General features: G+C 45.8%; 1 protein-coding gene across 2 annotated transcripts in view; it reads left to right on the top strand.

Moving 5' to 3' along the window:
- The first annotated feature begins 480 nt into the window (after positions 1–480).
- PM20D1 (peptidase M20 domain containing 1) overlaps positions 481–13,135 on the top strand; it is a 31,213-nt gene continuing 18,558 nt past the window's right edge. For both annotated transcript variants that reach the window (XM_025921206.2, XM_086693871.1), the window contains exons 1-2: positions 481–718; positions 12,398–12,484. In XM_025921206.2, coding sequence (XP_025776991.1) covers positions 550–718; positions 12,398–12,484 — 256 coding nt within the window. In that variant the 5' untranslated portion in view covers positions 481–549. The remainder of the gene's footprint in view (positions 719–12,397; positions 12,485–13,135) is intronic.

Below are 13,135 nucleotides of genomic sequence, written 5' to 3' on the forward strand. Positions count from 1 at the left end.
TCCCAGAAAATTCTAAAATATGTGACTGGTGGCAGATCAAATTGTATCAAGGGATCTGAAAGGAATGGTTTCTTCTGGTTCCAATAAGTAAAGAAAGCCAGGGGCCCCGCAGAGCTCCAACACAGAGTCTGGGGGGATGGTAATCAAGTCCTGAATTTCAGAAGTGAGAAGCAGATTAAGATCTGGTACGCTTTGTTCATTTTATTTTACCTTTTCGCCCTTCAGTTTGACTTCTCATAGAGTGACCAGGGATTTCTGAGTATCTCAAAGCAGATCAAGCGCAGATAAGCCCTGACGTTTACCCGGAGCCCTCACCTCTACCCTACTTTTGCCTGTCCCAGGCGAAGAAACCACAACTCCCAAAAGACCCTGCGGCTCTGGGCGGAGCCTTCCCGTGAATTGGTGTTCCGTAGCCCCAGGCAAGCGGCGATTGGTCAGGTCTGGGAATAGGGTGGGGCTAAGGCAGCTGTGGTAATTGGAGCGGTGACTGGACGACCTACGCGGGCTAGTCGTTCAGGTCCAAGCTCCAGCTGCAGACTGGAGAGAGGCATGGCTCCGCAGTGTGTTTGCGTGCTGGCCCTGGCGGCTGTGCTGCTGCTGGGTATCTCCACAATGTCCAGATCTAAGGGCCTGGGGGGCCAGAAGCATCAGAGGGCGTCGCAAATCCCTTCTCAGTTCAGCCAAGGCGAGCGCGTTGCGATGAAGGAAGCGCTGAAAGGTGAGCCCGGGCCTCTTCGCCCACCTATGCTCAGATACAGGTCCCTCTCTCCTTGGGCCAACCTGTGCCTCCCCACTTCTACGGCACTGGGTCCGCCATTGGAACTGGAGTTCCGCCACACGCCCCAAGCCAACCCTAGCCCGCGTCCCAGCACCTCGTCCCCAGACTTGCCGATGACACTCTTGCCCCAGACCTGGCTTCTGCGGACTCTGGTGTTCCCTGCCTAGCCTGGAACCTTTCTTAGCTCCACCCTCGTCCCTGTGGCCTTGGCCTTCACCCTGGCCAATACTCTCTGTCTCAGTATTGCAATAGATTTTATTGTACTTTTAACCTTCGAAAGTTTTCACTTCTGTTAAATCTCTGCAATATCTTAAGATAAGACTAAAGTATCTTAATCTTATCTACAGAGGAGGGAAATTGAAGCTTAGGTCAATTAAATGAACTTCCCCAGGGACCCCACAGCAAGGAGTGAGCACTGGATGATAACACCTATGGCTTGTAGGATCCTCCCAGCTCCAGATGACTCCAAAAAGGGGTGTAGGGTGTTCCAAACTTCCTCTCCTGATTAAAAGACGTCTTTCCCCTAGACCTCAAACCAAGGTTAAAAACTCATTTGCTTTCTCAGTCTGCATTTTCTGGGAGAAAAAAAAGGAAAGTTTCTGTTGAGTGCTAGATCCTATGGGATAATGACATCCTTCCTCACCACTGGGCTTAGCTCCAGTCTTTTCCCTTTCAATAAGTAGTGTATCAAAAGAAACTGCCTACATAAACATGTGCAGGCAGATTCAGGGACCAAAAGCTAACCCCTGTGGTTGAATATATATTGTTCATGTGCTTGAGCGATTGGCCAGGAGTCAGAGTAGAGCTTTCCCAAAGCACAGCACGAATAGTTAGTTCTCTGAAAGCCACTGGACAGCTGCTCACCAGAGTCTCTTTACCCAGAAGAAAGCAAAAAGCTTTCTTATTTAAAGAACCCAAAGTAGGGGCGCCTGGGTGGCACAGTCGGTTAAGCGTCCGACTTCAGCCAGGTCACGATCTCGCGGTCCGGGAGTTTGAGCCCCGCGTCAGGCTCTGGGCTGATGGCTCAGAGCCTGGAGCCTGTTTCCGATAATGTGTCTCCCTCTCTCTCTGCCCCTCCCCCGTTCATGCTCTGTCTCTCTCTGTCGCAAAAATAAATAAATGTTGAAAAAAAAAATTAAAAAAAAATAAATAAATAAAGAACCCAAAGTAGAGACCTTATAGCCACATGGCTATATGGCCTACGTATACTTATATGGCATACACACACACACACACACACGCACACACACACAACTATATAGCCACATGCCTCCTGCTCCAACTCTGAGCACTTGAGTTCAGATTTTGAGTTTGCTTCATACAGGTTCATCTTTTTGAAACTTGACTTCTCCATCTATGTGTTGGGCTGTGATGTAGAGCTGATCCTTAGAAAAACTGATTCCAGAGGTGTGAGAAATAAGCCCACTGACCCAAAGGAGGGACACGGAGGCTTAGAGGGGAGTGAGGTGAGGCTTTAGTCAATATTCTTGCAAGAGCGGGTGTCTGATGGACAGACAGACCGGGGCAGTTATGCAGGTAATTTTATCTCCTACTGCGCAACTCTCTCCACTGATTCCTCATTGGCTGAGTACTACAGAGGTTATAGCCTTACCCGGAAGTCACCTATGCCCACATAAGACAAAAAGTCTGATTGGAACAAATGTACATTCCTCGAGGTGACACAGACTTCAGTTCTTTGGTGCATGCTCATTGCCAAGCCGTGAAATGGAGGGGGGGTGGGGAAGAAGAACCAGGAAGTGAAGTGTCTAAGGGTTTGGGACTCGGTGAGGGGGGGCGGTTCGTACATATTTCTAATAGGTTGTAAACCTATTGTTAATTCACAGCACAGTTTTTATTTCATATTTCTGAAAATGAATCATCTCACTTCTCACAATCCCTCTTCTAAGTGGATTCCATTTTCATTTATAGGTTATTTTGGGCACAAGGCACACATGTTTGTTTCTTTTTTTTTTTTTTTCTTTTCTTTTTTTAAATTTGCACCCAAATTAGTTAGCATATAGTGAAACAATGATTTCAGGAGTAGATTCCTTAGTGCCCCTTACCCATTTAGACCATCTCCCCTCCCACAACCCCTCCTGTAACCCTCTGTTTGTTCTCCATATTTACGAGTCTCTCCTGTTTTGTCCCCCTCCCTGTTTTTATATGATTTTTGTTTCCCTTTCCTTATGTTCATCTGTTTTGTCCCTTAAAGCCCTCATATGAGTGAAGTCATATGATTTTTGTCTTTCTCTGACTGACTAATTTCACTAACCCTGCAGGTCCATCCACGTAGTTGCAAATGGCAAGATTTCATTCTTTCTGATTGCCAAGTAATACTCCACTGCATATATATACCACATCTTCTTTATCCATTCATCTATCGATGGGCATTTGGGCTCTTTCCATACTTTAGCTATTGTCGATAGTGCTGCTATAAACATGGGGGTGCATGGGTCCCTTCGAAACAGGACACCTGTATCCCTTGGAAAAATACCTAGTACTGCAATTACTGGGTCGTGAGGTAGTTCTATTTTTAGTTTTTTTGAGGAAACTCCATACTGTTTTCCAGAGTGACTGCACCAGCTTGCATTCCCACAGATGTTTGTTTCTTAAGAGGAATCTTAAGATTGCTCCCAGGATTGTTCCAAAATGTGTTTCTTTGTTTGTTTGTTTGTTTGTTTGTTTGTTTTCCACCCAGGGACCTCAAGTCCTAATCTTTTCCCTCTCTGCCTACTGAATCCTATCTTTTCTATCATATTCCCCACCCCCCCCCCCCCCCCCCGCCCTTCGAAAACGTGACTCCTAACTGCCATTAGGGATTGGGACGACAACCGATCTTAACTGCTTCCTGCTGAAAGGGGGGGATGACAGGGGTATGGCAGTGAGGGCAGGTTCAGAAGTCCATCCAGAGGTCCAAAATAATGGAAAAGTATTTGGAATGTCTGGGCTAGCAAAATTTTCTTATTTTTCTGATACATGCAACAGCTTCTACAAATGACATACAAAAAGATTATTAGACTAACAAGCATTAATATTCCAAATGCAATGTCTCCTAGGGAGGAGGTCACACTATGGGAAGATGCATTGTAGCCATCCACAAAGTCCCTGACCTGTCTGGTCTTTTTATTTTTTTAATTTAAGTATAGCTTTTCTTCCCTCTTCCATATTTATTTGGATCTTGTGATATTGTTACTTAGAATAGTTAAGCATTTGAACTAGTTTTTGGTTCTCAACCCTCAAATCTTCCTTTGGCCATCCAATTTCCAAGGAACAACTCCATGAGGTGTATTCAATTTTATCTCAAGGAAAAATTGATCTTCTATATCCAGATTACTGTACGTTTAGACAACTGTTTATCTGTCCTGGAGCTAGTGACACTATAGTCCCTAATTCAGTCATAATTGTCTCTTTCTAGCAAGGGAGTGGGGCTCTCTGGCATTATCAAAAAAAATGTGAAAAAAAAAGTCTCCCCATATGCACCCCGGTGGCTGAGAGAAACGTTTCGACAGAAGTTTTCTGGAGACACTGTAATATGCCGTGTTTGGACGGCTGTGGCCGGGAGTGGAAAGGAGGGACACAAAAGGTGATTCCGGTGTCAAGAAGGAAATCAACCGGTTTTCCTTCTGCTTCCACAGTTACCCAAGGCTCTGGATTTCCAACAGTTGGTTCAAAAGGAGCCACCGTGAAGAACCCCAGGCCCATCAGTCTCTTTCAGGGACACTGGTTATCTGAGCCCTTGCAGACTGAGGTCCCCAAGGGCATTCAGATTTTCCAGTGAATGTCTCCACACAAGGGGCATGGCTTATGGGGTTTCGACTTCTGTTGTCCCCTCTGACATTCTTGTTTCCGGTGCCGTGATCGGCCACATAAATGGCACTTGGTGCCAGAACCTAGGGATGTCTAATCTGACCTAGTGCATAAGGCCACGACTATGGCCTTAGATTTTTTTTAAGCCTCCTTTCTTGTTCCTTATTCTCCTCTCTATCTCAGTTGTAATATGCCCAATTGGTAGCTCGTAAGAGCTTCTCCAGGGTCCCTTCTGGGCCAACAGCCAATTTTTGCAGCTTCCTTCAAATACCTGGGGCCGATTGAGTGACAAATTTGTCCTTTAGAATCGTCTCAGCTTCGGGGGGTATCAGGGAGATAGCCGTATATTTAACTTTAACCTTTCCAGGAAGGCCACCAGGCTGTCATCCTGTGTCTGTAAAATGGTGGCTAACTTAGCATAATTTAAGGGTTTAACCTTAGATTTCCTTACCCACAAAGCTTGGAAGTGGCAGCAATACCCTTCTCCAATGGGACTATCATAGTCCCAGTTAGGGTCTTGGGACAGAACTGCCTGAACCCCAGTAGGGAACTGGGAGTCCCTATAGGACCTCCAGTCCCGTGAGAATTAAGGAGTTGCTCATCCCCATATCTCTCGGCTGCTGCCAAAACATCACGCTTTTCTGTCTCGTGAAGAGTCTAAATCAATAAAAGCATTGTATCTTTCCGAGTCAACTCAAAAACATACCTAATATTCTGGAAAGCCTCTATATACTTATCTGGATCATCAGAAAATTTACCTATTCTTTTACCTGTCTTAAGTCATGCAATGAAAAGGTTTCTTGTAAATCTTATCTTGGTGGTGCCTTCCCGTGTTTCTCCTTCCAGCACTCTAGCTTCTTGTGGTGGCAACACACCTGCTACCTTACAGGGAGGGCCTGGCTAAGGTGGGCAGTAGGGAGCAGAAGTGCACGTTTTTAAGTCTGGATCGAGGTCCCGAGGAGAAGAAGGTTGGGGTAGAAGACTTCCCTTCCTCCTTTTCTAGGTCTGCTTTGGGTACGGGCAAGGGGACATTAGTTCCCTCGCTTCATCATTGTGAACCCTCGGAAAGAGTTGCCCATAAGGCCAGGATCGACCTTACACATATCTCGATTTTCTCTTAAGGTCCCCAGAACACTGAACATAGGAGATTTCCCCCCGTTCTCCCTCACGTTTGCAAAACAGGTCAAACTGTAGCATAGCATTACAATTGATATTTCCCTATGGCCGGCAGATTTCCTCCTCCAGTTTGTATTGGGGCCAAGCCTTGGTGCAAAAGAAAATGAATCACTTTTTCTTTAGGGTTTGTGGATCAAAATCATCCCAGTTTTTCCGAATACATCCCAAAGGAACATTGGCCTTGGTTAGGGATTTGCCCATCTATAGGAAAAAGAAGGAAAAGGCATCCCTTATCTCAATTTCCTATAGCTAGCTGGGAGAAACCTCATCTTGACTCTGACTGCTGGCCAGCAGAAGCCTCATCCGTAGGCTCCATGTTTTGGCTGGCTATCCAACTGGAAGTCGAAAGTCCTGTCAGTCTTGCGAGGTGCTGGGAGTACTTGCTCTTACCCAGCCTTGACCCTACCACCGAGAGTTGACCCGTCTTCCCCGGTTTCTCCTACCCCTCCAGTTTCCTCCCTGTGGGACTTTGGGGGTATTGACTATGACCAAGCAAGATTCCCTTGGTTGTCGAGGGATGCATTAATTTTATTTTGGCCCTACAGAAATTTACATATCAATCATAATAAAGCTGTTCCTCTTTACGATATATTTTAAAAGGCTGGCAAAAACCTTTTCCTAAGGATAAAATCGGGCATTGAGGGGGGCTCAAAGGCCCAAAGCCAAGGTCTATTCCCTTGCCTTTTTTTTTTTTCCAGCAACGCCCACACAAATATGTTCCAGCCATGTGGGTGTCCATTTAAAGTCACTAGATGGGTACAAGTCGGCACACACTGGGCTAAGTGTAGCCAAATGACTCCCATGTATCCCGGTAAAAGCCCTTCATGTGTCACCCCTCACATGACACAGGCACCCATTCCTCCGCCCTGCAGAAACAACACACATGCGGAGCATTTGGAGGCCGCCAGTGAGGACACTGCTTCCATCTGCCCAGCCTTTGGATCAAAAGAGGGGCAATTTCAACAAAGGCTTGAGCAAAACAAGTCAAAAGAGAGAGCTGCCCTGCCCTTTTGGTTCAAATCATAGTCCTTTCCATCTTTTTGTGCAGACAAAGGAGAAAAAAAAGAAAAAAACTTTACCCTTTTTTTTCCTAAAAGCATTTTAACCTTTGTCCATCCTGACCACACATAAGATTCCTTTCCAAAGATTTCCTTTCACAAACCTTCTACAACTTTGCATTTAGATTTTGTCCCAAGCCATTCCTCTCCAAACGACCAGTCTCACTTAGGACAAAATTATTTTCTTTTACCTCCAACAAAAATGTATTTCCATTTTTTTTGGTAATTTTTTTTACATAGCTACTTTTACGTACAAAGTTGCTTTCCTTAATTCCATCAGTCTTAACTGCATCTAGCAGAATTTTAACTTTTAGAAACCTTAGTCTCCAGTGAAAAATAAGTAGTTGCCATTTGTGAACTGTGATTTATGGCAAATTTATGAATCTATCAAGCACAAAGCATGTTTACCAACAGACCCAAATAGCCTCAGTTCCTCTACAATAAGAACTTAAAAGCACAAACCTATGTTTAGCAATCAGTGTTTTAGCATTTTATCTCATTAGGTATCCAATGGATTTAATCCCTTGTATTGTGCAAGCAAAAGTTTCAGGCTATCAAAGACTTTGAAAGCTATCTTAACAATTACCCATGAAAACTTGAGCTAGAATAAGCCATCATTTTAAGTCATCTTGTTGCTAACAAACTGCAACAGAGACAACAGGAACTCATTACCCTTAAGTAAACCTGGTTAATAAAACAAAAACATCAAGGCTGCCATGAGTTCCTTGAGGAAGGTCACGCTCTGAATATTTCAGGTGTCAGGGAGCTGCAGGGAGATTTATTTCAGCTACATTTCTCTTGCCTTTGTTTTCTTAATCATTTTCCACCCCGAGGGGGTCCTCTATTTCTCCCTTTCCTTTCCATCATCTTCTCCACAGTAGTCACCATAATCTTTACTTTCTGGTTTTGTCTCTCCTCATCCCTCTTTACGAATCTTTTGTACCTCCCTGAGCAATTCTGTCCACCTCTCATTCCATCCATCCATCCATCTTCTATAACTTTCTGGAAATATCAGGCCAACTTCTAGTGACAAAATTAACCTTCAGGAGACCTTGCCCCATGGGGTCCTCCGGATCTAGGCCTGAATATTTCCTCATTGGATCCCTAAGCCTCTGTAAGAAATCAGTTGGGGTTTCCTCCTCTTACTGTATCCCAAAAGCCTTACCAACATTCTGCCATCTTGGAGCTGATTCCCTGATTCCTTTGATTATTAGCTCTCTTAAATCCTACATCCTAACCCTGTCCCAAGGATCATTACTGTCCTAATCAGGGTCTATATTGGGAAGCTTTTGTTCAGCTGGCTGAACACCCTGGCCAGGAGAATAAGTTTCATATTTAATGCTGATAACTCTAAACATATGTCTATCTTAGTTAAACAACAAACTTGCAAATTAGTTTTTAAACATTGACTATGTTCCACCTGCATCCGCTTAAAAGTCAATCACTTGTTCCCCATTATCAGTTTTTACCTGGGACACCAGTGGGGGAAATCTGAAGTGGGCCACCCAAGTGGGTGCTCTTTGCTCCTTGACATGGAGGGTGGGAGGAGCCAATGGTGTGGGAGGCACCAAGGAGGGTTCGGAATCAGTTATGCAGGCCGCACCCTCAGGTGGTGCAAGAACAGGAGGAGAGGGAGGGGAAGGCAGAAGAGGTGAGGTGCTAGCAGAAGGCAGAGAAAGAAGATTCCCGGTTCTAAACCTTGTCAGCTCAGAGGGAGGAGCAGACGTCCTGGGTTTTTTTGTTTGGTTGGTTTTTGTTTATTTGTTTTTCCAACTGAAGTGGAAAGACCGGAGAAGACAGGGAATTTCCCTAAAACAAAAGGAAGGAATTTCGGCAGCTGCTTGAAAGTACCGCTTAAAGACTCCCTCCTAGTGTAGACTAACCACAGACAACTGGCTCTAATTGTCATAGTCATTAACCCGGGAAATGAATGAGAGAGACACCCCCACATACAGCTCCTCCAGCAACCTCGGTTTTTTTGGAGGCCTGTTTAGACAATCATCCAGTATATCAAGAGGGAGTTTACTAGCCAAACACATTTGGGCAAACACGTTCTGCAAAAGGCCCTCAGTTCTGGATCCTCATGTAGGGCCAGAAAGCCTGGACACGGGGTACCTCAGTCCATTTGCCCTGTTTCTTACAGAAGAGGTCTGTATTAAAATCAGTGTCCCGTTAATTTACTTCATCTCCTAAGGAGTGTTGACTGACCCCAGTATTACAAAAGATCAGTTTTTTGTTTTTTGTTTTGTTTTTTAGATCTTGCAATCTGAACTGATTCCAGTGGGTTAAAAGGCATCCCAAGGGAGAGTCCTTGGTGACTGAAGAAGATCCCTTGTTTCCTCAGTTTCAGAGACTATAATCCCTTTCCTCCAGTGTACTAGAACTTGTCATTCACATAAAAGGCCCTGTAGATCAGTCTTCCTCTAAGCCAAAAAACAGATGGCCCTTTAATTGGGTCTTTAGTCCAAACGAAACAGCAGAATTTGATCATTTTATGTTTGTCCTTATTCCTTATACAAGGAGTGTCCTCCCAGTACCGTAACGTTCACCCCAGCAGACTATCTGGGGGAATCCGAAGAGACCCGCCTCTTTCTGGGTGTCTCTTCCCTTACCCCTAAGCCTGGAGTTTTTGTTCCTCATCCTCCACCAGGCTAGTTCCTGCCCCTGAGTTTCCCTGGGGTGCTCAATCCCCCTTAATGGAGGTTTCTTGCACTTTCCAGAACCGACTGCATCTGTCGCCAGCCGTTTCCATTGCGGGAGAATGGAACCATGGATAGAGACTCCTCATTCCCTTCGTATCTGGGATATGTCTCAGTCACCACACACTCAGTCTCTGAGGATTTCCCAACCCCCAAAGCAGTACTTACTGATGGGGTTTTGGGGTGATAGTGGGGTGGCCTGGAGCCAATGACCAAGGAAGAATTCTTGAAGACGTCTTTGGTGCACAAAAGTAATTTTATTAAAGCACAGGGATAGGACCCATGGGCAGGAAGAGCTGCACTGGGTTGTGACAGGTAACTGATTGTATACTCTCAGGTTGGGAAGGGGTTAGGGACAGTGTAATAAGTCTCTAAGGAATTTTGGAAGCAAGGTTTCCAGGACCTTGAGGGGCTAGCTACTGTTAGAAAAATCACCATTTATTACCATTTAGTAAAACCTCAGTCATGAGACCCTTCAGGTGTCTATCAGGGGGCCATAAGCTTGGAGTATGATTCCCAGCATATATCTTGGGGGGAGTTGAGATAAAGGAAGTTTCCAAAGGAATTTTTATGTATTAGACTTACAGGACCCTGGGAGGTCAGGATAATGTTGGGCCAAGATTGTCTTTTGCTTCTAACGAAGTGTCATCAGCAAGGCAGCTGAGCTCCTAGAAGGACGTCACTGCCTATTTCAAGGACTTGTCAGTGGACTGTAGGCAGTAAGGGAATTTAATTTTTCACTTGCCTCTGTTTCCCACATCACCATGGCAAGCACTTATACCCCCTTACAGCTTGATGAGGGTGAAATTAGGGCTCCAGGAATCGGAGTCTATAGGTTTCTGGAGATTAGGCTATGGATCAGATAGCCTTTTTCTTGCAGTTTACTAAGTTATCTGTAAACTGAAGGAGACTCCTATCTTGCATAACTGTGATCTCTATTAATCATTTGCTTCCTTTCCTTTCCCCTGTTCTTGGGCCACCAGGAGTGTCCAAGGAATATCACACATACTCCACGGGACGGTGGGGGGCGGGCCGTACTGTTAGCCTGTACTTTGCCCTCAGCTGGCCCCACGCTCCCTCATCACTTATATTCCAATTTTCCTACCTTGGTGCATGCACGGAGTCACCAGGTCACCACAATGTCTTTTACCCTTTTCCCAGCACCACTTCTTCTGCCTCCAAAGGTAAAGATTTTCGGGCTCCATGGATCCTGCCAGAGGTCAGGGCCCTCCCACAGAAAGGCTACCCAAACCGGGTTGGGGCACGTCTCCCCTGTCACAGGAGGACCTGGACCCCGTGGGTCCAGGTGAATCCCAGACAGCCCCCAAATATGAGAAATGGGCCTACTCACTCAGTCAAAGGAGGGACACAGAGAGGGACTCGGAACAGAATGAAGTGAGACTTTAATCAATGTTCGTGTAAGAGTGGGTGTCTGATGGGCCCGCACGCTTGGGGCAGTTACAGCAGGCAATTTATCTCCTAGCGTGCAACTCCCTCCCCTGATTCCTCATTGGCTGAGTACTACAGAAGTTACAGTCTTACCCGGAAGTCGCCTATGCCCACGTAAGGCGAAAAGGAGTCTGATTGGAACAAATGTACATTCCTCGAGGTGACGCAGAGACTTCAGTTCTTTTGGCACATGCTCATTGCAAAGCCCGTGAAATGGAGAAGGGAAGCAGAACCAGGAAGTGAAGTGTCTAAGGGTTTGGGACTCCATTGTTGGGGGGGCGGGGGGGCGGGTCATTCAAGTTTCCAATAGGTTGTAGACCTATTGTTAACTGGACAGCACAGCTTTTATTTGGTACTTCTGAAAACGAATCATTTCACTTCTCACAAGAGATGAGTTTGTCTTTCATAGGCCTTCCCTTGACAAATACACTGCCTAGGTGCTTTTGCTCTTCCCACCGTGTGTTGGGATATCTAATAAAACATTCTCATAATTTATTGTGTTTCCCCTCCCATTGGTGTTTACGTATAATAATGGAACTCTACAGTGTAAAGCCTTCATGGCTCAAAAGGATAAGCCTAATGACAATTAGGTAAATATTTGGGTAACATGGATGAGACTATTCAGGACTAAGGAGTTTGTTTGGGAACTTCTAAATCTACCACTTCCCAGGCATCGTGTGCCCAAAAAAGCTGGCCTTGGCTGAGCGATCAGTTAGACTCCGGATGAGCCAGTTCATGAGGAACAAGCTTCCTCATTCATGTAGGAACCCAGGATAGCGGGCTCCTCTGGTTCATCAAAGGGATGATGGTTTCAGAGGCAGAGTGAGACTTAGAAGCAATTTATAGCAGCTTCCTACTTAAGGTTAGGATCCAAAATCTACTCCAGTCCATCTCCCCTACCCCTATCTCGAACTTTATTTTCTTTTAAGAATTTGGGGCGCCTGGGTGGCTCCGTCGGTTAAGCGGCCGACTTCGGCTCAGGTCATGATCTCGCGGTCTGTGAGTTCGAGCCCCGCGTCGGGCTCCGTGCCGACGGCTCGGAGCCTGGAGCCTGTTTCGGATTCTGTGCCTCCCTCTCTCTGACCCTCCCCCGTTCATGCTCTGTCTCTCTCTGTCTCAAAAAATAAATAAACGTTAAAAAAATATTTAAAAATAATTGTATTAGCCTAACCAAACACAAACCACCTGGGTTGAAATCCCAGTTCTGCTGCTTGTCTCAGGACAGTCCTGAGCAGCTCACCTAATGCCTCTAAGCTTATTTTCTCACTGTAGAATTAGGGAAAATAGCAGTGCCCCCCTTATAGGATTGTTCTGCCCTCCATAATAAGTTTGTGAATGCAAAAGAACTTTCTATGCACAGAGGGATATGGGAAAACGAATGGTTGTTATCATCTGTAACCTTCCATCTCTTGACTCCCTGACCCTGACAGGTGCCATCCACATTCCAACAGTGTCTTTTGGCCCCAAGGAGTTAAACACAACAGCCCTGGCCGAGTTTGGAGAATACATTCGTTCAGGTCAGCCACAAGCTGTGGAAGCCGGGCGGGGGGGGGGGCGCGGGGAGGGGGCAGTAGCCCTGGAGACATGATTCTTTTACAAGGTGATAAAGAGCTTCTTTTGTTACTGACCAGAGGACAGCCAAATTCTGTGGGCCTATTTTGAGTTTATACACCATGGGGAGGAATAGAAGGTCTCCAGGAGTCAGAACAGTGGCAGAGTACAGACCGTAGATTTATTTGGCCTTTGAAGGGGTCCCTGGGTGGCTCAGTCGGTTAAATGTCTGACTCTTGATTTAGGCTCAGGTCATGATCTCACAGTTCATGAGTTCAAGCCCGTGTCGGGCTCTGTGCTGGCAGCGTGGGGCCTGCTTGGGATTCTTTCTTTCTCTCCTTTTGCCTCTGCCCCTCGCTTGCTAGTGCTCTCTCTATTTCTCAAAATAAATAAATATTTTTTAAAAACCTTATTAGGGCACCTGGGTGGCTCAGTCGGTTGAGAGTCCAACTTCAGCTCAGGTCATGATCTCACGGTTCATGAGTTTGAGCCCCGTGTGGGGCTCTGTGCTGACAGCTCAGAGCCTGGAGCCTGTTTCAGATTCTGTGTTTCCCCCTCTCTCTGCCCCTCTCCCGCTCACACTCTATCACTCTGTGTCTCTCAAAAATGAATAAACA

Source organism: Puma concolor, chromosome E4 (assembly GCF_028749965.1).
Source record: "Puma concolor isolate L17-30 chromosome E4, mPumCon1.1.hap2, whole genome shotgun sequence".
Taxonomy (NCBI): domain Eukaryota; kingdom Metazoa; phylum Chordata; class Mammalia; order Carnivora; family Felidae; genus Puma; species Puma concolor.